This window comes from Ammospiza caudacuta, chromosome 9 (genome assembly GCF_027887145.1).
Source record: "Ammospiza caudacuta isolate bAmmCau1 chromosome 9, bAmmCau1.pri, whole genome shotgun sequence".
NCBI lineage: Eukaryota > Metazoa > Chordata > Aves > Passeriformes > Passerellidae > Ammospiza > Ammospiza caudacuta.
Genome location: NC_080601.1, coordinates 34614024 through 34638744, shown reverse-complemented (window position 1 = coordinate 34638744; position 24721 = coordinate 34614024). Strand labels below are relative to the sequence as shown.

Genomic DNA, 24721 nt, shown 5'->3' with positions numbered 1-24721 from the left:
ACCAATTTAAATGATTTTTTATACAGATGAGACACTTGAATCCAAATCAACATTCTCAGCCAAGATCTGCTGCATTGTTGCAATCTTTATATTTAACAGCTTTATCAGAGTGGTGCCTAGAGACTAAAAACAGACCAAACTGCCTTGTCTGAGCCCACCTGAACAAACCCAGGAGAATCCAGGCAGTCTGAAGCCACAGCCCACATGAGATGATGGAAGGATCCATGCTGGGGAAAGGGCACAGCAGAACAAGGAGACAGCTCAGCCCCTGTGACAGCTACAAGGCAGGCAGGGTTACACTCTGCAGGAAGGGCTCACTCATTGACCTTGCAGCAGCTCTAGAGTTTGCAACCTGAATAAAATTTTGGTCAATGTGAAGAATTCTACTACACACTGCCCAGAACTGATTTTTCAAAGAATTGTACTGAAAAAAAGTCACAACACAAAGCTAGAGGAAAAACTACTTTGCCACTTATTTTGTGAGTTCCATAAATTTGATGACCTAACCTTTTTCCCACTAGGCAACTAAAACTAGAACTGGAAAAACCACCTCTACCTCAGCGACACCAGCTGGACTTTCAGCCAGTCCTGTGCATGTTGTGTGCCAGGGGTTGGAGCAGATCATCACAGCTGGACATTAAAATCTACAAATTTCACTCATCTGCTTGCCTGGAGCTCCGAGTTTTGGATCAAAGGAGGTAGTGATGCACAATGCCTTCTACTGAGTGACCCCTTCTGGATCATTTACTTGGTAAAACTGCCATGAATGGGTTTATTAAAAATATTGATTTAGTCCCTCTTTATGCCTCTAAAGCCCTCCAAGTAATTTCATTCACTTTGCAAAATGAAAAGATCATAAACCACCTCAACTCCATCACATCACTGAAGGGGGAGGCCTGTATAGATATATACACTTTTACTCCCAAAGACTGCAGTTTAGGGCAGTGGAGAATTATTTACATAACTGAAACCTCAAGAATTATAAACTCAAGTTATCATTTGCCTACAAGAAAGGGATTAATCACTTGTTTTTAAAACCAGCAAGAGAGAGGTTGAGCCAATCTTTGGATGGAGTACCAGTTCAAAAACAACTTCCAAACTCTTCTTTTTACTTCCTCTTCTGATGCTGTGGTAAAATTCTCAAGGGATCAGAAAAGAGAAGACTGGAAGGTGTTTTCTTCCAGGGAAATACAGACACAAGCATAGAACCATTGAATGGTTTGGGTTGGAAAGGATCTTAAAGATCATCCAGCCTCCCTGCCAGGAACATATCATATACAACAGAATATAACTCCATGCATTATTCTCTTAATGACCTTCTCTTACCAGTTTGTATTAATACTAAATCATCTGTATTTCAAGTTTCCTTTTGTCCAGCACGCCAATATGCTCTGGAAGATTAACTTGCTTGCTAGAATTTTCAGTCACTTTGTGCTTGAAAATTTTAGCTTGCTTTTGAATATCTGCCAACAGCAAAAAGCATTTGGCAGCCATTTGCCCTTGACCTTACTACCACGTTACCTGCAGCCAAGATTTCTCCTTATCCAAATTGCAGGAAAATAAGCAGCAGGGCAGCATTCCTTACACAGAGATCAAGACCTATTTAGCAGATGAAACAATTTTTTTATCTAAACATCTGTCAGGTCTTCCTACAGCTTTTTGCCTAGTGAGATAAAATGGTACATGGAGCAACGTGATTAGCAAATATTATCACCCCTTGCTAAGAAGGCAGAGTTGTTGCTTCTGGATACTCTTTTTTTCCTTTCCCCCCTCATGTCAGCTTCAGCAAGGGGAGCCAGAGCAGAGTGAGGATGAGGAGGGGGAGGCTGCAGGAGCTGGTGACCCTGGGAGCCAGGCTCCTGGCGTTGCAGTTGTTGGAGTAGCAGCAGTGGACGCTCACCCCGGGCGCCCTCGATCCGTCGCGCCTCGCCCGCTCGCAGAAGGACCTGAACGAGCAGGACTTCATGATGCCACCTGCAACAGAGCCACAGTGAGCCCACGGGGCTGCAAATGGCCTCCTGCACCCCAGCACCAGCCTGAGCACCCAGCACTGGGCAGCAGCCTCGGGTTGGGCTGCTCCTCAGGAAAATGAACACGGCCACAACAAGGCAGCGCACCAACAGCTCCCCCTTAAATAACTCTGAATTTATCTTAGAGGCAACTGGTGCAGCTTAAATACCTTTGGATGTGCCCAAGTGCTCATTAGCTTCTCTTCCATCCTAATTTCCAGCTAAGTCACTTAAGCAAAAAGTGGGCAATACTTAAAATGCTTCTCCCCAGCTTTCCCACAGAGTGGGTGCAGCTCATTGTGGCGCACCGACAAATCATTCCCAGTGGGATTTTGTGACAACAAAACCAGGACAGAGATTCCTTAATGGGGTTTATTTTAAGAGGAGACATTTAATTTTGGTTTGTCCCTTAACTTACTATGCAGTCTTCTCTTTCCAACACTGATTATTTATTTCTTTTGTGACAAATGTAACAGGTCTGACACATTTGTGACACTTACTTGCTTGTCCTCTAATGACTGCACAGGCATCTGCATGGCCTGGGCACTGCTGACTTCCTTGTCTGTTGCAGTCATCATCACTAGAACCTACACAGGTGTAACACTGCAGTGCTTCGCCTGGGTGGAGGGAGAAGAGACCATTTAGAATTTACAAGAAGTATTTAAAAGTATCAATCTTTCTAATAAGGTTTCATGCACACATTAAAAAAATGCAAAAAAAGCTTTGGAAAATCCAAAGAGTCTGTTAACCTTATCAATGTTTATTTTTTTTAGAAATGGGTCAAATATTGATAAAAAGATAATAATAAAAAACATCAACCACAGACTACTTAGTTGTTATAATCTGCATTTAAAGTAACACAAGAAGCATTTGATATTCTGTAATTGCATCCGTATCTTCTTGTAATGTTTTCAGAGCAGAGCCCACAAATTGGTTTTTTCCCTCCCCATCATGATCTTTGGTCCACAGTACCATGAGAAAGCACATTGTATACACATAAAATCTTACAATGATCCAATTTTCCTCTTCTCCTGCAGTACCAATTCAGCTGGAAAGCACAGCAATGTATCTTGAGTTTTGCTCTTGTTTAAACACCACAACAACACCTCAATCCTCTTTCTTTTCCTTGCCTCAAACTACATGGCATTTTCAAAGGAAGGCAAGCATGAGTTATGAAGATTTCAAACATCACATTTGAAGCTTGCAGAGCAGAAATCCCACCCCTGCTATCAGTGGGGACATTTGGATCTGTTAGCACACACATTTATCTTTACAGAGGTGCAGTTCTGTGCTGCCAACCACACACACAAAATAACCTGAAAGCACCCAGCCCAGGAGAGGAGCCCAGAACAGCAAAGAGGCTCAGCCATGCCTGAGGCAGGGAATGCAAATGAAGTAAAAAAAGGAAAGAAAAAGGAGCTGACTTACTTTTGAGGACAAAAAGGGAGCTGACAAGAACCAGGCTGAAGACTGTCCACATCATGGAGATCCAAGAGATGCACCATTAGGCAAAGAAAGCAGTTTGTTTGCTATTAGAGCCTTAATGCTTCTCCTCCATCCCTAATCCTGCGCAGAGGATAACTTACAGGATAAAGAGGTGTTCAAGAGTGCTACTTATGGAGCTTATTCTGGCTGCACCTCTGATCACACCAACCCCAGCTCCACCAGCCCTGCAGGCAAATTCTGCCAGGAGCAGGAAATTATTCACCTTTCAGTGCCAGACATGCTTAAAAACCATCCTGTCACCACATGGCACAGCCTCTGACTCCTCCAACAGCCTCATTACATTTGCCCATGGGATTTGCTGGATCAGGGTCAGAGCATTAAATATTTTGGAGGATTAAGCCTATGCTTGAGACTTGAGTGGTCCAAATCCAACACATAGACACATATATATATATATATTTAGAGAGACATTAAGATATAGACCTAGATATGTGCACATAAGCAGCAGACTCTTGTGACCCACAAAGTGTCCAAGCAGTGACCCATGAAGTGCTTTCTGTGGAGGAATTAATTCCCAAGAGCATCTGGTGCTGAAATAGGCAAGTGAAGGACACAAAAGAGAGACATACTTATCTTCAACTTTCAACGAAAAAATTTATTTACAATAGAGAATTTCATTTGTGACATGCATTTTCCTTCTTTTTTTTTTTTTTTGATTTTATTTTACAAATCAACAAATGCAGATAAAGTTTACATTCCTTAAGGCAAGAGTCCCCATGCAAGTAATACATGTTTATATTAAATCCAAAAGACATCCAACATGGGAACTCATGTACAAAGGGAAGGCTAGGATCAGCAATTTGTATTTTCTTAGAGAACTTGACAATCTCCCTGATACAGGAACTTTGAGATCAACTTGCTATGAATTATACTATGAAAATGCAAACAATAGCAAGAAATTCTGATAGTCATCTTAGTACTGCATACAATTAAATCAACTTTATTTAGAAAGAAAATACAGTAGTGCATACGAAAAAGTGAAAATATAACCTGTCCACATAAATGTATGGACATCAGTGTGCCAATGGTCATATTGCACTCAGTATCGAAGTCCAGAAATTTGGTTAAAAGTTAGCTTTTCCCCATTTTGGCAATCAGTTCATCACAAATCTTTGTTAATTCTTCTATCTCTTTATTCTGGAAAATAAAATATGAAGTATTATGAAAAGGATTGTTGCATTAAGATGAGGAGTTTTTCTAATTTTAATGTTATCTAACCAGTGGGAAAGGTGTGGGAAAATTAACTTTTCTCCAATGCTGAGATCAGGAGATTTATACATACAGATATATGTGCAGATATAGTACAACTAAGTGTTCATATTCATAGTACAGCTACATGCATTCAAACAAATGCTTCCTTTTTTTCCAAATTCAGCTCCTCCAGTTTTAATAAATCAAATTTAGCACCAAAGCAGACAGCCTCACAGCACTCATTCCTAGCACTCCACAATAATACAGAGTGGAAATTTGTTTCTAGGCTGCACTTTTCTATTTTTTTTTCATTATTTTCACCCTGCCTTGCAGAGCTGCAAGCAAGGACGAGCTGTTCTATGCCAAAGCAAGCTCCCTTGGCTGAGCTAGAGATATAAATAGGCATTTCCTACAGACACTTTGGAATTAGCATTGGAATTACAGCTAGCACTAAAAAGGGAAACAGAACCTGAGAGAAAAACCTGAGAACTGAAGCAAGCCAAGGCCTGGGCTGCACCCTGAGCTCTGCCCAAGGCTGAGCCAGCCCCAAACACTTGGGCTCACATCAAACCTGGCTCCAGCTGGTGCACACAGGGGTTTTGCCTTAAAATTTGGGGAGTGCTGCTGTCCCCAAAGCTGCAGGACAATCCTCAGGCAGGGCTTGGCTCCTGGTTTATTTACCTTTTGTTCCAGTGTTCTCTCCAAGGCATCCACTTTGAGCTGCTCCTTGCGAAGGCTGGCCTGGTACGCTGCCTGCTCCTGCTGGGCCTTGCCTCTCACTTGTGCAATTTCAGCATTGGCTCTGCAAAAAACACAGGGCTTGGTCACATCAGGGTCTCCACAGGAAAGGGCAGAGGGTGCCCAAGGGTGGACAGCACCTTAACAAATGGGGGGAGAGGGCAGGGCTGCCTTCTGCACATCCTGGGTATGTTGTGAGACTTGTCCCTGAGCACTTTGCACAACTCCCTCTCTTGCTCAGCAGGGGCTGCAGAGCCTTTTCTTACTGTCTGTGTTGCTCCCTTTGTGCTTCTCTCAGATATCTCTGCTGGGTTCACAAATATGACTCAGGTAGAAGTTTATGGCAGTTTCCAAACCTGCTCTCCAGCTCAGGGCACTGTACTATGAGCCCTGAACATGATCCCTAGAAAGGCTTAAGTGGTCATTATGTGGAGATCTAGAAAAAAGGAACTGGCTAATGGCTTCTTTCTTGATCCTCCCATGATAATACATTAACAAATGTAAAGACATTAGCTAAATATAGAAATTTAATGTGTTCTGTATGGTCAGGAGCTGGAAGAAACACCAGTACATTGCAGAAATTCTCATTATTACATTTCTTTCCACCTCTATCCCAGAGCAGCCTGTGCTTTGCATATTGCAGGATCAGTTTGGGATGTGAGGTCCAGCCATGGGAATCCTTCTGCAGCATGAACTCCTGAAAAAATGTGTACAGTCCATGCACCAGCCCTGGAAGTGTCCAAGGCCAGTTTGGACAGGGCTCGGAGCAACCTGGACCAGTGGAAGGTGTCCCTGCCCATGGCAGGGGGTGGAACAAGATGATTTTAGGATCTCTTCCAACCCAAACCATTCTGTGAATCCATGACTCAATTACCTGTCCAGTTTTTCCTCAGCATGAATTTTGAGTGCCTGGTACCTCTGCTCCTCCTTCTTCACTCGTGACAAGTATTCCTGCGCACATTTCTTCAACACTTCTTCATTCTTAAAAGAGAAGATGACATCAAATTTAAACCAAGAGGTTAAAATGCAGGACAGGGAGTCACATACACAGTTGTTTGAAGGGCTGCAGTCCAACACTGACACCCCCTGAAAGAGAATATTTCACAATGCAAAGAGTTTTACAATTTTTCTGTTTGCATTTGATAGCTGGCTGCAATCCTTCACCTGAAGATTATGGTTTGGCATGCAGAACATCAGAATCAGCTGGAAACAAAAGTCCTGCCTTCTGTCCAGCAGCACAGCACATTCTGGTCCACAGAATCTGCTCAGCTCTGCTCTTTAAAGGAGATGTTAAGGTGACTCACCTTCCGAAACCCCTCCAGGACTTCCTTCATCTTCTCGTATCTCCTGAAAAGATCTGCCAGGGATTTCTCCACTGAGTTCAGATCGGCCAGAGCTTGCTCCTTCTCCACTATGAGCTGCTGAACAGTGTGGTGGGAGACAGATTTCTCTCTCTGTTCATCCTCTGAAAGAAGAGAGGAGTAGAGAAAAGAGAGGTTTTCAGAAGGGTAACAGGAGCAAGTCCACTGAGTTCACTATCATCTACAGTTTCTACTATGCTCTGCCCTATTTGTGTATTAGTAAGCTTACAGGATCCAGAAAAGTCAGATTTATATAAAGACACAAGCCTGGTTTGGAAAACAGTTGCTAAATACAGTGATATTTAAATATTTTGATGTTGGGGGAAAATGTGAATGTATCTCTGTACTGATTATTTCTTCACTCTGAACTCGAGAAGGCAGGTGCTGGATTTCCCCTGAAGATGCATTAACTTAAAGAAAGGACATTTATGCACATTCCTAGCACTGGCCACAAGTTATTTGCCTCTGTTGATAAATGCCTGTCATCTCCTGGCACCTTCTAGTCCTGCACAAACAAGGCACTTTGTTCAGTGCAATTCAATTCTTCCCTTGGAAAAGCAACGTTTTACCAGCTCTCAGGATTGCTGGAGCAAGTGGCAGAAAGGAAATCTAACATCAGACACACTTCCTAAGTGTAAAAACACTGCAAAAAACATCTGCCAAGCTCCTCCTGTTTATAGCTAAATTTGAGCCAGGGGTGGTGGGAAGAGCATAACAGGAATACAAATCCATATGGAGGAGGAATTTTCAAGGGACTTGACCTCATAATAAGTTGGAATATTCACATAACACTGGAAGAAAAGGTCTGGCATTGTCTTCCAAAATGCTGCATTTTTTCCTTCACATCCTAAACTATGATTCTTGTGCCCATGTTTTAAGGGGTACTTTGCATGATACTGAAAGGAAAACCCACCCACAAAACACAACAGTTTTATATTACCATTTTCCTTGGTTTATGATAGAAACTAAAATAAGGTTAAAAGTTCTCCTGTGGAAAAAGCATGGGGCATTTCAAAGTGTACCACTTTTCATTTGGGCCTTTATATCTGGAAACATAAAGAACTCAATAAATTTGTTGATTTTATTTGAATAGAAGATTTCATCTGAATTATTTACAGTGCCGGTCAGCTCCAAAATGCCAAAGCTGATACTGTCAATCCCCGAGATTCATTTCTTCCTTTTGCATATTCCATCCAAAAAATGCAATTTTTGTTGGCCTGACCAAGGCTAGAGCAGAGATGATGCCACACTATGGATCAGCTCCTGGGCTCCTCTGCTCACCCCTGACAGCACCTGGCTGGGGCAGAGCCTGACCTTATTTTGCTCTGTGTGATACAGAAGATGAAAAGAACCAGAGAAGTTCTCAGGACCTGCTTGTAACACCTTTATTTTACTGGTGAACAAACACCTTTGACGTGGCAGAGAAACCCAACAACATAACTTGGATATATTTAACACTTTATTAAAAAGAAACATTCTTTTCTATTTTGCTTTCTCAGAGACACCCTGTATTCCTCTCTAATGTCAAAATTATTGTGTTCTCAATTAAAACAAAAAAAAAATTTGTTATCTTTTGTTTATTTTTCTAAAGCTCAGAGGCTGTCTCCTGGTGTTCCAGCACTAAATCTGTTTAATCATGCTGGAGATTGCACCCTGCCTAGATAATTCCAAACCCTTTCCTGGCAGGATCCTGCTCTCTGGCAACACTTCTGTCACTGCAACTCCATGGGCAAGAGATCCATGTGCATCCTCATCCAAAATATTTTAATGTATTTAATATCACATCCCTACTTTTTGTGAGACTGCTGTCTGAGGTATTTTAGCCACTTCCTTACTTGTTTTCAGGGCGATCAGGAAGTTAATAAAATTCATGTCACACTCCCTCACAACTACTGAGCTCCTCCTCTTCCTCCCAGCACATTGTGGGCCCTCCTCTCTGCTCAGCTGGATCAGCTCCTCCAACACTCAACGCCAAGCAACATTTAAACCATTTAAACTCATGGGAAATGGGCAAATGCTACAGAATCCCAGAATGGTTTGGGTTGGAAGATCCTTTAAAGCTCATTTAATTCCACCCCCCTGCCATGGGCAGGGAGACACTTCCCACTGCACTAGGCTGATCCAAGCCCATCCAAGTGATGCTCCCAAACCAAAGCGGTTAAATACAACAAAAGGCAGAAACTTGGCTGGAGGGAAACTAGAGTTTTATGTGATACTTTCATAAAATCGCAGAATGGTTTGGGTTGGAAAGGACCTTCTATTTTCTAAGACTATGATTTAGTTTCGATAAAATGTGCTAAGTCAAATCTTAGATAAGCAGCCACACATCCTTAATTCTAAATATGTTTATGAGGTTATGTGATCAAAATATTTGAATTAAATGACTTCCACATCTGCAACACAGCCTGCCCAGGGCTCACCAACAATCACAGCAGTATGCTCAGGACTAGCACTATCCCAATTGACAGAATCAGAGCAGCACCACGGCAGATCCGCTTTCAGGCTCAGCTCACTACTACTCACACGACTTCATGGGAATGCAGCAAACAGAGAACAAAAGCAAAAGAAACTAAAGATGCAAAATGCTGGTGTGAAAGTTGGTGAAAAGCTTTACTTACCAGGCTTGCCTGTTTTGTTTTTGCAAGCAAATAGCAAGAAGCAACGAAAACGGAAGCAAAATAGAAAAATCGGGAATTGTTAGGAAAGCAGCAAATAAGTAATGCAACAACCTGTAATGCACAAAGCATAACATCTGTTTGTTTTTCACAAGGAGAATCTCATCATCTATTCAAATGTAAAGTAATAAAAAAGTCCTCATAATGTAAATCTCATAATGTAAAATCTCATAAATCTCATCATGTATTCAAATGTAAAAAAAAGGATACATTTTTAACAGGGAAAAAAAGACCAACAAACCAATATTAGAAACTTGTCAGTGAAAAGGAATTGGGGGTGGGGATTTTGGCTGTGAGCCAGGTGTGTGGAGGGTGCAGGAACACTGGGGTCACCCAGGCTCTGCTCCCTGGCTGTCAGAGCAAACAGCACCAAGCACAAAGCAGCAGCACAGCCCGAAAGCCTGGTCTGTCCTCTCCCCACTCCTCAGAGTAAACTAAAATGTGTTAGAGGCAAGTGTAAGAAAAAAAAGGGAAAAAAGGATAAAAGCACAAGTAAAAAAAAATACACCAAGTGACACTAAACAGGGATCTACACACTGGCAGCCTGCACAGTGTGGCATGAAGTAATCACAGCAGCTAAGCTGGGTAATTTTGGGTTCCATATATGTGAGACAGCAAATACTGAACCTTCCACAGCCCTTGGAATCAAAGGCAATTGTTTGCAATGCACATTTTTCAGTGCCTTTAGAAGCAAACATAGGCAGTCATATATTGTTAATATGGGACATTTTCAGTATTCATTATGCACACACCAGCCTGCAAAAAGCTCAGCAGGACCTATCAACCTTACTGAATATTCATCAAAGGGATTGGTGAAATTGGTTTATGTGCAGTGCCCTTCTAACAGGGCTGTATAAATAGTTCAGAAGGGTTAAATGATGAACAGAAACAGCACAGGCATTTCTTTTGTTAAGATGCATATTCTGCTTCAGCACTGAGGCATCACTAACAGGTCACTGAAGTACATGCAAATAACAAACACACATTTTCCTCCACATGTGGCATTCGGATGAGCGAATTCCTTTATCGGAAGGGACAGCAATTTACAAGAAATGGCATGACAAAGTGGGACAATTAGATCAAAAATTTACATTAAATGCAGGGAGAAGCCTCACATTTAATGTTTTACCATGCTGTAGGATTTGCATACTGCTCTAATTAACACAGAAAAGATGTTATCTGTGTAGCTGTTGTTGGTTCAGTTCCTTTGCAAACAGACAGCAAATTAAATTACTTATAGCCACAGCCCTTAAATACTCACCACAGAGCATCTGAGAGGCCCTGATACTCTGAATCTGAAGTTTAAAGAACTACTATATTACGGTCAGTGGCCCAATACTTACTGAACCTTCATTTCTTTGCAACAAGAGGAAGTGGCAATGGTGGAATGCACCATGTACACCAAGGCCTCTGCCTCAGGATTCCTATTCTGTATCTTACTGTTGCACTGCAGTCTCAAAATCTAAATTTTTTTAAAAATCTGTTTCTCAAAAATAGAATTCTAATTTATCTCTTGTTAACTGCACGCATAGCTTGGGGAAAAAAGGACAAGTCTTTTGTGTGTCTGTAGTACTGGTCAGGTTCACGGTGGAAGCCACACCAGGGTATGCAAACCAAAATGAAATAAGTTCTTTGCACACTCTGGTCACTCCTGATTGAACATTTGCATGATGACAATGACACACACCATGTCAGAAGGCAGAACATTGGCTCAGCTGCGCATACAAAAGGCAATGTAGGCATAATATCAGAGAGAATGAAGCCTGGCATATTATTATCATTATTATATGTATTTCATTAATTTATTAGTTATAGTTGTCATTACCATAAAACTTTGCAGGTGCATTTTACCCTTCACTTGAAATGAGACTGGGATGCCTCCCAATGGCCAAGAAATCCAGGAAGGCAGCAAAAGCACCAGGCACTGGTGCTCTTCTAAGCACCTCTGGCCTTGGAGACCCCAAAATTCCCCTCAACCATTTGCCTTTCTGGGAAACAGCTGGAGCTGAAGCAGTACAAGGCAGCACAAGCCACTGGTGCTTGTGCCTGCTATAGCCAGACTAATAAAAAGAGCTTTAGAAATCTTAGAGGAGGCTTTAAAATCACATCCCAGGGGCCAGACCTCACGTGCTCAGGAACCACACGAGCCCTGCAACCTTTGGGTTTGGAGTGCTACTGAGGGTAGAGGGTTTTATCTGTGAGACATGCTGTTAGCAAAGGTTTTTTAATTACTGAGAGGCAAAGCTTGTCACAATTTAGACTTGAAAGGAGACCCCTATGTCAGTAAGTTAACTGGGGGGGTGGACTGGGCACTTGTAAAGTCCCAGCTGGGATTGGAGTTAATCTTGGTTTTGGTCTGATCAATGCACTTAGCACAGATAATCCCAGTTGCTGTGAAGAGCTAACTTTGGTATCTGCCTTTAAACAGCTGTGAGCTGATGCCTAAGGGGTTTTTAGGTCACTGAAAGTCTCTCCTGGAGAAACCCATGAATTTGAACCTGTTTCCTAGGGAAAGCCCTGAGCTCTCTGTGTTACCTGAACTGCCCGGGGGCTGCTGGCTGTGAGACGAGGCCCTGACTTTTCCTTTCCTGGTGTCCTCAGATGCATTCACAATTCCCTGCAGCATCAGCAGATGCAGCCAGCATCAAAATGAAGCCCACAGACTTCAACCAGGGAGCACCTTTCACAGCAGGAACACCTACCTATCATCTGAGCAATCGTCTTCTCATATTCCGAAACTATTTTTCTGTAAGAGGGGAAAACAAAAAAAAAACTTTTGGCAAACAACATCATTACTAATGCTTACTTAGCAAATGACACTATCAGAAACTGAACTGTGGTGCTTTAAAGAGATACAGAATCCCGTCACACTTTTATATGTTCTTTATTGCCCAAATAACAAATAAAACAGAATTTTAACACTGCACCTGATTTTTAACTCTCCATAGGAATCCATAAAGGTGAGGGGAGCAAGAAGAGATTGCTTTGAAACAGATTCTGCTTTTTGAAACATCACCCATCATGATTATAAACACTGCCCCAACTCAAGTATTACAAAAAGCCTGATGTTTCCATTACTTTCTCCCCTCTTCTCCAAATTTGTGTTGGTTTCTTTTTAATATAAACTTCAAGTAAACTTATAATTGGCAGCAAGTAAACCTAACAGTAGTGTTGGCTATCATCCAAATTGTATCTCATCTTCTAAATTAATCTTCTCATGATTAAATGATTCACTACCACTTAAAAGAACAAGATCAAAATACTCAACTATGTAGCACAAAATCCATCATGTCCCATTTCCCAAATCTGTTTTTGAAGCAGAGGTGGCAAAATTTTACTTTTAAGACCATTTTATTTCATATACTCACAGTAGGCTTTGAATTTCCTTCTTGAAAAGAGGTTAGCCAAAATAAGCAGATTAAATGTGATTTAGAAAGATGATCCATCCCTTCCCAGAGCCAAATAAAGCTAATGAAATGAGACTAGCTTGATCTGTGCTTTGATTCATGAGCCACGCAGGACCGTCTACAAAAAACAAAATTATCCCACACTTCATCAGAAGTGGATATTCCAAACAGCTCACTGGAGTTGGAATACACCTCTTTTGAAACTCACTTTCACTTGCTCCATTTTCAAAGCTCTGCTGCAGTTGGTAAGATTACAGAAAGGATATGGGAATAAAAGTCAGTAGGGAAAGGAGAAACTTGCAGAGCTCCCAAAAATCAACAACAGCAACTCCAGAAGTGCCTCAAATCTGCATCACAGACAGAGCCCAGAGGCCTGAGAAGGTCACCTGGCCCTAAAGTCAGCAGCATCTCCCCTGTCCTGGTCCTGCAGAGCGCTCAGAGAGCAGGGCTCTAACCCCAGCACTGGGATTTTTCCTTTCAACCATAAATGACGCTTTGGAGAGCAAAGATAACAGCAAGGATTTTGCCCTAAAAGGAAGGGTTTGGTTTCATGTCCAAAGCAGATTACCTCAAAAGCCTGCTGTAAGCAAGGAGGATTTTAAAGCTCTGTCATGTCCTTGTGACACAAGGCACCTTTGGGAAGTTTTATCATCCAAGAAGGGGAAGCCAAGGACTCAGGGTACTCAGGGTAAGGAACACAACATTACAACACTGCAGCACTTCCCAGGGAAGGATTTGCTCCAGATTCATGTCAAAGGCCTCTTTCAGTCCAACAGCCTAAATAATGGTCATTAGAGCTGGGGAACCAAAGGATGCTGCCACATCATCCCTCTTTGGGAGGGCACATCTTAACCGCAGGCTGACACATTACACAGGCCTAAATGTTGCTGTTTGAGAACTCAGTCCATTCACTGACTGCACATTTGTAAGGCATAAAACCACCAGAATCTAAGGCTACAAAGGGCCTCAGAGGTCATCTGCCTGACTCCCCTTACAGAGTCATGATCAATCAGACCTCCAAATAACCATAATTAAGTATTTCTTGCCTGCCTCTGGTTAGACTCCTGGATTATGGTACAGCCACTGTGGTTCAGCTCTTTGATAGCTACTGCATTATTAAACCTCTCATTCTGCCTTCTGTTCTCTGGAGTGGAATTTCCTCCAAGTGATCTTTTCCTGGTAATTTAGATGAATTCAGGATGTTCCAGCTACACTATGCAGTACATGGGTACAGGAGCATTGCTTCTCCTTCTCTGGGAGGTGATGCTTTTGTGCCTGCAGCTCTAAATAATCCCTTCACTCCCTGCTTATCATTATGTCATATCTCATTGCTGCATCTCTAATTTACCACACATGGACTGCTTGAACATTTCAACTTCCAAGAGAAATCTTATCTTGGTGCACATATGTGTATTTATCATTTTGTGACAATATTAGCCAGATTTTTTTTCCTTTCATCCACACGTTCCAGGCATGTGCCTGTGGGAAATCTGGCTTGGTTATTGTGGGCTTTTTTTTTTTTTTTCAAATCAGACTTCATTGAGGGTGGAGACACACACAAGCAAATTACTGTGTGGAAGATGAAGGTGCAGCTGCTCTGTGTCACCCCTGGCTCTGCTTCCATGAGGGAAAAGGCTGGCAGTGCCCACTGGCAGCCAGCAGCCACGTGCACCCCGACACAGAGCAGACCAAGCCCCACACTCGAGTGTGAGCTGCACACTGAGACATTCCTCACAATCCCTCCTTCTGCTCCCTCCTTGTTTGGCTCCCTGGGTCTGACTGCTCACAGCCACTCCGTTCTGTTGCTCCTCATTAAGCATTTCAGGGCTATGCCAGGGCTTTGTTCCCCATCCCAGCAGAGCACAAGGGAGGTGAGAGAACTCAGCTGGGCACTGGGAGGTGGCAAAAAAGAAATAAAGAGGCTGCCCTTGCCTTTTGCAGATGCTTCTGTTAAGATGCCTTGGCTCAGAGCCCCGTGCTGCTGCTATTCCAATCTGCCATGTGCAATTCCTGGCATCCATGCAAGCGTTTGTGGAGCTCTGCACTGCAGCTCCCTTCTACTCTCCCTCCCTAAGCACAGTTTTCCTGGATATAAGTGATTGATTATGTAGGTCATCACTAGATACAGAGTTTAGCTTTAAATCACTGAAACTCTGCATTTTTGGAAGAAGCTGGTGCTAGTACAGAAGGGATTTTGAAGAAAATACAGTCTCAGAAGTGATTTGTATAAATTATTATTTAAAGGAGGGATGCTAAAATAATGTGAAAGTGTCTTTTTTTTTTGTTACTTAAGAGGGGGGACCATTTTTTCTGGTTTTGGAAGGTAGAAAATAATAAGCTTTAAAGCCTCCATGAAGTATTTTATACACTCTCTTCTGCAATTGATGGCTTTCTCAGATTCAGATCAATGAGCAAGCCAAGCTCATTGTTTTGTCCTCCTTATGGTCCTACCAACTGAAAAAAAAAAAAAGCTGAAAGCTTGAAAGGTTTTTAACTGACTGAATGGAAGGCATCAGTTTCTTTGAGCAGCACTGCTCACATCATCCACTACAGGGATTTTGCTGTCATCCTTGCAAGTGGTAGGACCTGGGCTAGAGAGGAGGATCAAACCATGTCCCAGTGTACAGATATTTAATGTAACAGAGGCAGGCTGGCACAGAAATAGAACAGATACAACCAGAACAAACTGAAAAGCTCCAGGTCCTTCTGTCAGCTCTCAAAGGGAACAAGAGAGCAAAAGCCAAGAGAACTATTGCTTTACTAAAATCAACCTTAGTGTGTGCAGCAATTAAAAAATCATCTTAGTTCAAAGAAAAGGGTGTAGAATCTCCCTAAAAGCCAACATTGATAGTTCAGAATGGTTCCTGTACAGGAAATGCTTTTCTACTGACACTGGTTTGATTTCTATTGTTGAACAACTTTACAATGATGTCCTGGAGGCAGCCTGTACTACTGCAAACCTGCATGTTCTTCCCTACATTCCTTCTTTTTTCCAAGTAGAACTAGAAGTGAATTTAATGTGCATTTAATGTGCACCCTCCTGCCAGCTCTGCAGCAACTCATCCAGTCTGCAACAGGAACCTCACCATGCAATCCTAGTGAGAATTCACACACAAATCAGAGGAACTCCTTCCCTGGCATTAACCTGGAGTAAAACCTTCCTTATCTCAGTATTCTGAGGGTGTGAATGAGATCACCAACACAGAAGTTTTCAGCGATTACCGTGAACAGTGGTGCACACCATACAAAGTAAAAAGACAAAGTATCAGTTCAGGATCAGTGCAAAGCCTTAAATTAAAAATAATGAAGCAAATTCAGCTAAGCAAAACAACTGTATGAGCCTGGTACTCTGTTGTCAGGCTGAGATGAAGCCTCATCTCTGACAGACTGATCAAGTTAATAACCCACCTCATTTCCATCACTTCCCTTCTGCTTTCTTCATATTTCTCTTTCCACTCAGATACTTCCCTGTCCTTGGCCACAATCTGAAACAGAAAACAAAGGGAATAAACCCCCCTGGATTATATCCATTTTTTCATTGCTATTGCTAGCCACACTAATATGATACATAGCTTTGTAAAATACATCATTTTATTCCTATTTCAAGCAGCATATATTTTTATATAATTATATCGCAATGTCAAGATGCACAGTGCACACCTGAGGTTTAAAACCATAAAGATTTGTGTTTACATCATATCTGCTTTTCACATCTGTAAAACAAGTAAAACTTGCAGTGTGGCACCTTTTGCTTTAGTGTGGCTGAGGACGGCTCCAAGAACAGAACAAGTGATCACTTTTGGCAGAAAACAGGCAAGAAAGGAATAACAAGGGGCAGGTTTTTCCTTTCCCAAGTTGTGCAGACAGTTACCTCTGCCCTGGCCAGCCGTAGTGCAGAGTCCAGGTCCTGCTGGGGGTAGAGCAGAGCCGTGGTGCTTTCTGCATCTGAGGCGCCGATGCGGGAGTACAGAGCACTTTTGGAGATGGAAACATCTGCTGGGACAGCAGGTTCTCTCTGTGGGTTTGTTTTTTTAAATACAAAGAAATAAACCATTAAATAGGTGTTTAGCTCATGGGTTTTCTGGGTGTGGTGCTAGGACTTCTAGTCTAAATTACAACACAAACAAGGAGCTCTGAATTCAGCAATCATAAAATATACATTGAAGATCCATAAGAAGCACCATGAGTCATAATTACCTTTACAGAGAGAAAACAAAGACAGCACTTTGCTATCAATATTTTAAAGTCTTATTTTAGAAAATATACTGTTTTTCACCACAACATCCACAAGAAATGCACATCAGCAGGAAGAATCAGATTTGAAGGCAGAAAGCTTGTTAAGGGGAATTCTGCTTCCATAAAAATAAATCAAGAAACCAGAAGCAAGAGGACAGCTCACTTTCTTAGGTCTGGCCTGTCAATACATGGCATCTATCATAAAGAATAACAGAAAAAGTGTGACTATGCAGGTGGCACTGCTGCCCCACTGGTGTCCAGCATGCGATTAGTCAGTTAAATGAGGCTTTTTTTGCAGCTGTCAATTCTGCTCATGTCAGCAGCCCAGATTAAATAAGGGAGAGCAGCATGTGAAATGAGGAGAGCAAAGAGCAGGAATGTGACACTGAGAGGCAGGAGATGTCTCACAAACAACTCTTGATGCAAACAACCCAAGCTACAGCACATGAAAACTGAGGAGATTCCAAAGGATAGTCCATAGAATGGTTTGGGATGGAAGAGACCTTAAATCCCATCCAGTGCCACCCTGCCACAGCAGGGACACCTCCCACTGTCCCAGGTGCTCCCAGCCCTGTCCAGCCTGGCCTTGGGCACTGCCAGGGATCCAGGGGCAGCCACAGCTGCTCTGGGCACTGCCAAGCCCCCACCACAATGGCTGGACCATGAGTGGGGAGGAAAGTCAGACTGATCAATGCCTTTTTCCATCCACTGATGGAAATAGATAGTCAGATCCTGTTTTCCTTGCTGCTGAAAAGGGGATAATGTATTTTCCCAGTTTACCTGTTAACTTTGTACATTAAAACAACGTATTCTGTTCATTCAGGTTCACTAATGCTGTTCCTAAGTCTTTAGGCTTTATCTGCAATAATTAAGAGTAGTAATCAAGAGTATTTCAAATATTTTTTTACATAAAAGAGAAAACAATTATTTTCTTGTATTTTCTTGTAAAAGAGGGTGGTGTGGTTTTGTTTTAGTTGTTTTGTTTGTATTTTTTAAAAGAAAATAGCAGAATCACGCTCTAGTGACTGAAGCACAGGGATGTGAAAGGAGTAGATAATGTCGGGATCAAGGTTCAGTCCTCATTAATTTCAACATCACATGTTCTTGTCTCAGCACTGGTAAAGGAAACTTTGCCAGATGCTATTCCATAAAACATTCACCTCCTCACAGTTCTTCTCACACTGCCCAGCATCACATAAAGCATCCAAACCCACTGCTAATTTTGTTGTAATCCCTTGTGAGTTCTTGTATCACACCTGAGTGAAGAAGCTGTATTTAAAACTGTACACAATGCACCCAGGACCAGATGTTCTGGATATCACATCTGTAAAGAACACAAAGAAACACTAACAACATTAAAAGACTAGGCAAGAAAACTGAATTAGAACAAGAATAACCTAAACAGTACTTACAGAACACCTCACTGCATCTTCATTTACAGGAGACTCTCACTAATTTATTGGTATTTTTTGTTTTTACACCTAGGAGTCAATTGACTCTCCTAGGATTTATGGAGCAGGCTATCCCTTCTCTGTTTTTGCTACCTTTAACATGAACACCTAAAATAATGATCAATTCCAGCAGAATTAGGAGGTGCAAGCTCAAACTTGGTGGATTTTCCTAGCAGAAGAAAAACCATTCCAAGATCTGTCAAAACTGCATAGCCTGTGCTCTTAAAAGTATCTCCCTATTTAAATAACTACATAGGAAAAAAATCCACCTGGGACACAAGCTCAGACACCTCTGTAAATGCATAAATTAAAAAAAAAAAAGGTTCTTTACTCCCTCCTTAATCACAAAGTAGAAATAACTGAGAGATAAAAGAAAGCCATTAGATCATAAAAGCTGTCCTCCAAAGAAAGGCCACCCCTCAGATCGATCTGTTGAACTGCATCTGCCACATTTCAAAAGCCTCCTGCAGCTTAATTTGCTGGATCTCATAAAGAGATTGCTGGAAAATATTCATTGTGCCAAGAAGAAACACAAACGTTTTTCAAGCTCATATAAAAACAAGTCAAAGTAACTGCTGGGAGGATGACAATTTTTAAAGAAAAAGATGTTTAGAGCATTTAATATGTACTTAGAGGTATTTTTATATAGTGCAGAACAGATCATTAATACAGTTATGTTTTCTCTAGCTCTCTTTGCATTTGAGGAAATTGTACAAAACAACAGCAATAATGACATGCAGAACAGCTTGAAATTTCAAAAAAATGACCATAAAAACTCTTGGAATTTAACCACTGAGCAGAAATGCTTGTAGCAGTGGTCCAAGCAGTGTTGCCCTAACTCTGCAAACACCCTGCACAAGTCACAGCTGGGCTCTCTGGCAGGAGTAACCAGTAAAAGTCATCATGGTTTTACTTCAAAAGCCAATTTTACACAGCTCCTAACTGATGCATATGACTCAGTAACTGTTATTTGCTGCCTGCAAAATATTCCTGCCCTGAGAAAATAACAGCACCTGACGAACAGGATGATGGTGTTACCCAAAATAACCCAATAATAATGCTTTAACACTTAATTGCTAAGAAGGTAAGCAGTTAATTGGGGTAATAATCATCACAGGGATTTGTAAGTCACTAAACCTCGCACAGAAAGATTAGAGTCTTCAGGGGAATTACTGCAAAATGTAGGTCACTGCAATCTTACTGTAAATATGTGAGAGCCCAACATGCTTCTCTTCCCAGCACCTTTCACAGAAACCAGGTATCTGACCAGAAGGGAAACAAATGCACATCTATTAACCAGCTGCAGCTATCTCACTTCCAGGAGGTCAGAGAGGGAGAAAATAGAGAAATGGAAGGAAAATGAAAAGTAGTTTTTATCCCAGCAGTTAGAGGAATGTGTGTTTAGCCCTGCTGGAAATGAGGCTGCCCTTTCCAAACCCCTGAAATGCTGCCTGGGTGTGCATGGAATGATGGATTCTTCTGACAGATATGTGAGCAGACAGGTCAATGCAGGCAAAGTGAGACCTACTTGTGCTTGCAAATACATGGAAAGGCAAGGAAAACCCAAGCAGAAGTTTTCTGCCTGTAAAGTTTTGCTAAAATTAATGGCATTGCTGTTTGTAGGAAATAATTCTCCTCCTGCCATGAGAGGCCCACAGAGCTGTAATGCACAAATCTCATTTTTGCCCATGCCTTTTCTTCCAGTTTTTATTTTCCTTGGATCCTATCTCAGCACCCACAGGTGCTGGACACAAAAAATTAGCTCACAACATCCAAATGGAGACTGTTCAACAGAAAATAGTTCATTCATCTCAACACTGGAAGACAGAAATACTTGGCAATGTAAAAGTAGGTGACTGGGCCTGCTGTTGTTTAAGTCTGTGACAAGAAATTTGGGAGTGGTCAAATAACTCCTCTCTGCCTGAGAACAACAAACTGCACATCCTTATTCTCACTCCTAGTGCTAGCACAAAGTGCTTATATTTAATCTTCATTTTAGGTGATCTAATCATAACAAGTGCTTCTGTCTTTATTTATCATCCTATTCTTGTTACCCACTCAGTCATCATTTAGCAAATGTTAAATGTAATTATATAGCATTCAGAAAATAACAGAGGCCAGCCATCCAGAAGGGAATTCTGCCAGCAGCATCCAAATTTAAGTCACTGCAGTCATCTGCTGGTTTCTGTTCTACTTAATCCAGGCCATCAGTCACTGTAGGTCACAAGGGGTGTCATCACAGGCTAATTTAACACTGAAATAGCAAAGCCATGCAAGGACAAAAGTCCTTCCCAGCCTAACATGACACCCATGGTGCTGGCCTTCAAGCATTGCTGTGCTTGGACCAACATGGGGCACTGTCACCATCAATAACTGCTGCCAGTTCTCTGTCAGAGGGGGGAGTTCTGCCTGTTTTTCTCTCCTCACCTCTGCTTATCATTTTGTTATCTTTATTACACATATTAGTGACATTTTCTAAAAAGTCACGTGAAATCCGTTCCATATTTTTAAGTAGTTCAAAACTTGTTCCAACAAAACAAGGTGCTGTGATGATGCTGAACAACATCTTTAAAATGTAACCCCACATTCTGTAAAAATTCTGCAGCTCTCAGTCTCCCATAGGTAACTCACAAGTACTCACAAACACACAAATGCATTCTCTTCAGTCTAAAAGAGTGCAACTTGTGAGTTTCGGAACAGCTGGCTGGTTGCAAAAATGCAGATTTTAAACAGAACAACATCTATGTAATATTATGTGTTTCATCTCAGGTGTTTCCTGATGCTGGAGGTCCTGAATCCTTCATGTTACAGCAAAGTGTTGGGAGGACAAGGAATTTGAGAGAGAATAAGGAGGTAGAGAGCATCTCACCATATTCTCTTCCAACACCTAAAACTCAGGGCAGCAGAGCAAGGGGACACAGTCACACAAAGGAAAATTATTTTTGTTTTTCCTCCTTTGCTCTTTATGTTCCTCATTACAGGTTTCAGCTTGGTTAGTCCTTCTAATGAAGACAACGCCATGTTTTTCTTAATTAAATAAAAGATTATAACCACATACTCTAAAATACTCTTAAATCCATGAGGAATGTGTTTACCTTAGTAAATATATGTGCACAGGAGAAACAAGGTGACTTATGGGCTTTAAGGTGTGTGAGATAAATCAAATATGATTATTGTTTTTCCAGAGGAGTACAGGTAGCCTTAAAAAACCCTTTACTTTTATGATGTAGCTGATCTTTAAAGCACAAAGAAATTCTACCCTGAAAGCAGCCCAAATGCTGTTGTGATGCAATGAACTCCAGACAATTTAGGATTGGGCAAAGACTTTGGGCTGACCTATTAATGGACAGTACAAGAGGAAGGTTACTGGAGAAGGGCATGCCAGAAGCACACTCTCCTCATTTGGAATGAGATGTCTCACTGCAGCAGGACACTGCCATCCCATTCAGCTGATACCCTTTCCCAAGACAGCCACCAACATTTATGGAATGACTTTTTTGGCTCTCCAAACACAGTGAGCTCCACATGCATCCCTACAGAAGAGCAAAGCATCACTGTGAGGCACAATTAACCAGCAGGACCTGCAAGTAGCAATGAAAAAAAATAAGATTTAGATCTTTATGAATAAAGACACATTGTGATGTAAGGCTTTTTTTCCTTGGGAGCTCTGTAGCCCTTCCAACCCTGCTGCAGTCCCTTTCTTCAGATGCCTGAGGGCAAGGTTGACTGATTTCTTCCCTTCCAAACATTGAGGGTCAAAGGTGTCTGACTTCAAGCTGAAAATACTATCAGAAGACAGAATGTCCTTATGGCCAAAGCAGGCCTAGTACTCTTCACCATCAAACAATTCAGGACAAATCTTGCTTCAGAGAAATGACAACCACTACCTGCAGTGGCTGCAGAATCCATCTCCTGCTGCAGAAACGCTGCTGCTTCTTGCCTGTTGTTAATTGGGGTGTGAGTGGGGTGACAGCACTTCTGTGTCAGCTCTGCTGCCAGCATGCTCCTGGTGTCCCCCCAGGACAAGCAGCACTCGGGCTGTGCACACTCACACACACAGGGCAGGCACAAAGCAGGTACCTTGGAGCGCAGGGAGGACAGGGCAATCTGCCTGGCTAACTTCAGAGCTTCTATCCTCATGGCAGCAAACTCTAGCTCCTCCTGTCACAGGGTTTGGTGGGGGAGTCCCCCACAGGGAAAAAAATGCGGTGAGAACATGGTAAGAAAAGTCTGACACACTCAAAAATGGGTTGTTAAATTTTAATGTGTAACTCAGACAATTCCTGGGTGACAAACACCCCAAATTCCTCTCATGGTGAGGACTGTGATGCAAAACTCCAGGGCTTGGTTAGTTTTGAGGTAGCTGTGCAGAAAAATAATTTGTGTTATGTAATCAGTATGAACAATACTTCATGTAAAAGATATGTTTTTTGAAGTTAAAGATGTTTTATCACAGACTCCTCTCCCTTTCATTTCCATTTTATGTGAATTTATGCCACATGTCAATCTTAGTTCAACCTTTGCTTTTTTAAAAATTTCACTGTAAATATTCCAGAAAATATGTCCTGACATACAGAACTGCTCTGCAGATCCATTTGCTTTTCCTAGAAGAAACCATGCCAAATTCTGCATTAGAAAAATTACAAGAAAAACAAAGCCTCATTTTCATTTCAGCAGAATTAGGTCCTGAATCTCAAAAAATGAATCTATACATACAGACTTACTAAGGCCAGGTGACAAGACAACTCTCCACACATCAAGTCCTGTGCTCAAGCTTAAAATAATTTGCTTTGAAAAGACTTCTGGAAAATACATACATTAGAGGTACATAGGATAGGTGTTGATGAAATTTAAGGTTATGTGTTATATGAATTACATGAGTTAAATGAAAATATCTTTGTTCCTCAAGTCTTTGAAAGGGGAGAGTTAGTTTGGAAAGAATTAAATAATTATTTTAATTCTTTTCCACATGCCCTCCAAACCTCCCTCGACCCCTTTTAGATGAGGCAAAGCATTCCTTTGCCTGTGTATGGACAATGAGAAACAAAAGGACATTTATATTTCTGCTACAAACCTGAAGTTTCTGAGCAAATACTGGGGGGTTCTTTTCTGCTAGGTCAGGATCTAGGTATTCAGGCTGATCACATATTGAGGCTTTCTTAGATATCCTATTGAGAAGAGCATCAGCAGAGACAAAGGAGTCTTCAGGAGAAGCCTTAAAGGTAAAGAGGAGGCTGAATAAGCAACAGAGACTTTGCCCGAGTTGTTCGGGCCAAAAGCAAAACGCAGAATTTCTGGAGGAAGAGATTCCCAAACCATTATCATACAGGACTCACGATTTCAATGGCCTCTGGAGCTGTTCCCAGAGTCATGGGCTCCAGGTCCTTCTGCTTGGCCTTGTCAGGGGACTGTAGATGTGCCTCCTGGCTGGCAGCGAGGACTCGGGACGCTGGGTGTGGGATTTTCATGGCCGAGGACTGCTGGGCTTCGGGCTCTTCAAAACTCGACCTGGAAAAAGATTGTGCACATGTTTTCAGCTTCACAATTCTGCTTCTGGTAGCAGCTGGGCAAGTCCTCTTCATCACTTTCATGTGTATGTGCATATATAAAAATATATTTATACACACATTGTTTCAGCTCAAATTTACATCATTATATCTCGTAACACTTTGAAATATCCTTTCAAAACAATGCACTGGAGACATGAAAATAAAACCAGTTCTATCAGAAAGGTCACATTTCTTCAGTATTTCTCACTTGCCTTTTTACCCCTTTCTCACTGTGACCTACCTCTGTCCCAAAACACAACTCTTACTCACAAGAACAGATGTCCATGACAAGCAAAATTATTGGAAGTAAACACAATTCCCACATCCTGGTCTTATGAACAAGAGCCCTTGTTCAGAAAATGTACCCAGGGAAAACCAAGTGAAAAACTACAATTAACAGATTTCTAGATTAATGTGGAAATTACCTCAGTATCTGAGGAAAAAGCTTTAAGTAGGAGGCCACCACTCAGTAAAACAGTTGCCACTGTGATTATTTAGTCAGAATGTGAAGGAGAAATCCATGCCCTTATTCCACCATGAAACTTGTGTCTCTTTGCCCTCTGTTCTCTATCATATGTGCACACAGATGGGGATCTAT

At 41.7% G+C, this 24721-nt stretch overlaps 2 protein-coding genes across 8 annotated transcripts in view; both read right to left on the bottom strand.

The window, feature by feature from the left end:
- Nucleotides 1-889: 889 nt before the first annotated feature.
- On the bottom strand, nt 890-3492 carry LOC131561554 (CD59 glycoprotein-like). The gene is made up of 3 exons (XM_058810886.1): nt 3438-3492; nt 2510-2626; nt 890-1974 (listed from the first exon to the last, which is right to left on the bottom strand). The coding sequence occupies exons 1-3, from the start codon at nt 3490-3492 to the stop codon at nt 1772-1774; spliced, it is 375 nt and encodes a 124-aa protein (XP_058666869.1). The 3' UTR covers nt 890-1771.
- Nucleotides 3493-4127: 635 nt separating this feature from the next.
- The window catches only part of TACC2 (transforming acidic coiled-coil containing protein 2), a 90428-nt gene continuing 69834 nt past the window's right edge, over nt 4128-24721 (bottom strand). For 3 of the 7 annotated variants that reach the window (XM_058810179.1, XM_058810180.1, XM_058810182.1), the window contains exons 10-19: nt 23902-24082; nt 23649-23789; nt 22655-22735; nt 16759-16902; nt 16296-16372; nt 12183-12226; nt 6749-6909; nt 6319-6425; nt 5388-5508; nt 4128-4652 (exon numbers count right to left, since the gene is read on the bottom strand). In XM_058810179.1, coding sequence (XP_058666162.1) covers nt 4587-4652; nt 5388-5508; nt 6319-6425; nt 6749-6909; nt 12183-12226; nt 16296-16372; nt 16759-16902; nt 22655-22735; nt 23649-23789; nt 23902-24082 — 1123 coding nt within the window. In that variant the 3' untranslated portion in view covers nt 4128-4586. The remainder of the gene's footprint in view (nt 4653-5387; nt 5509-6318; nt 6426-6748; nt 6910-12182; nt 12227-16295; nt 16373-16758; nt 16903-22654; nt 22736-23648; nt 23790-23901; nt 24083-24721) is intronic. The other 4 variants (XM_058810181.1, XM_058810183.1, XM_058810184.1 and 1 more) reach the window with 4 other exon arrangements.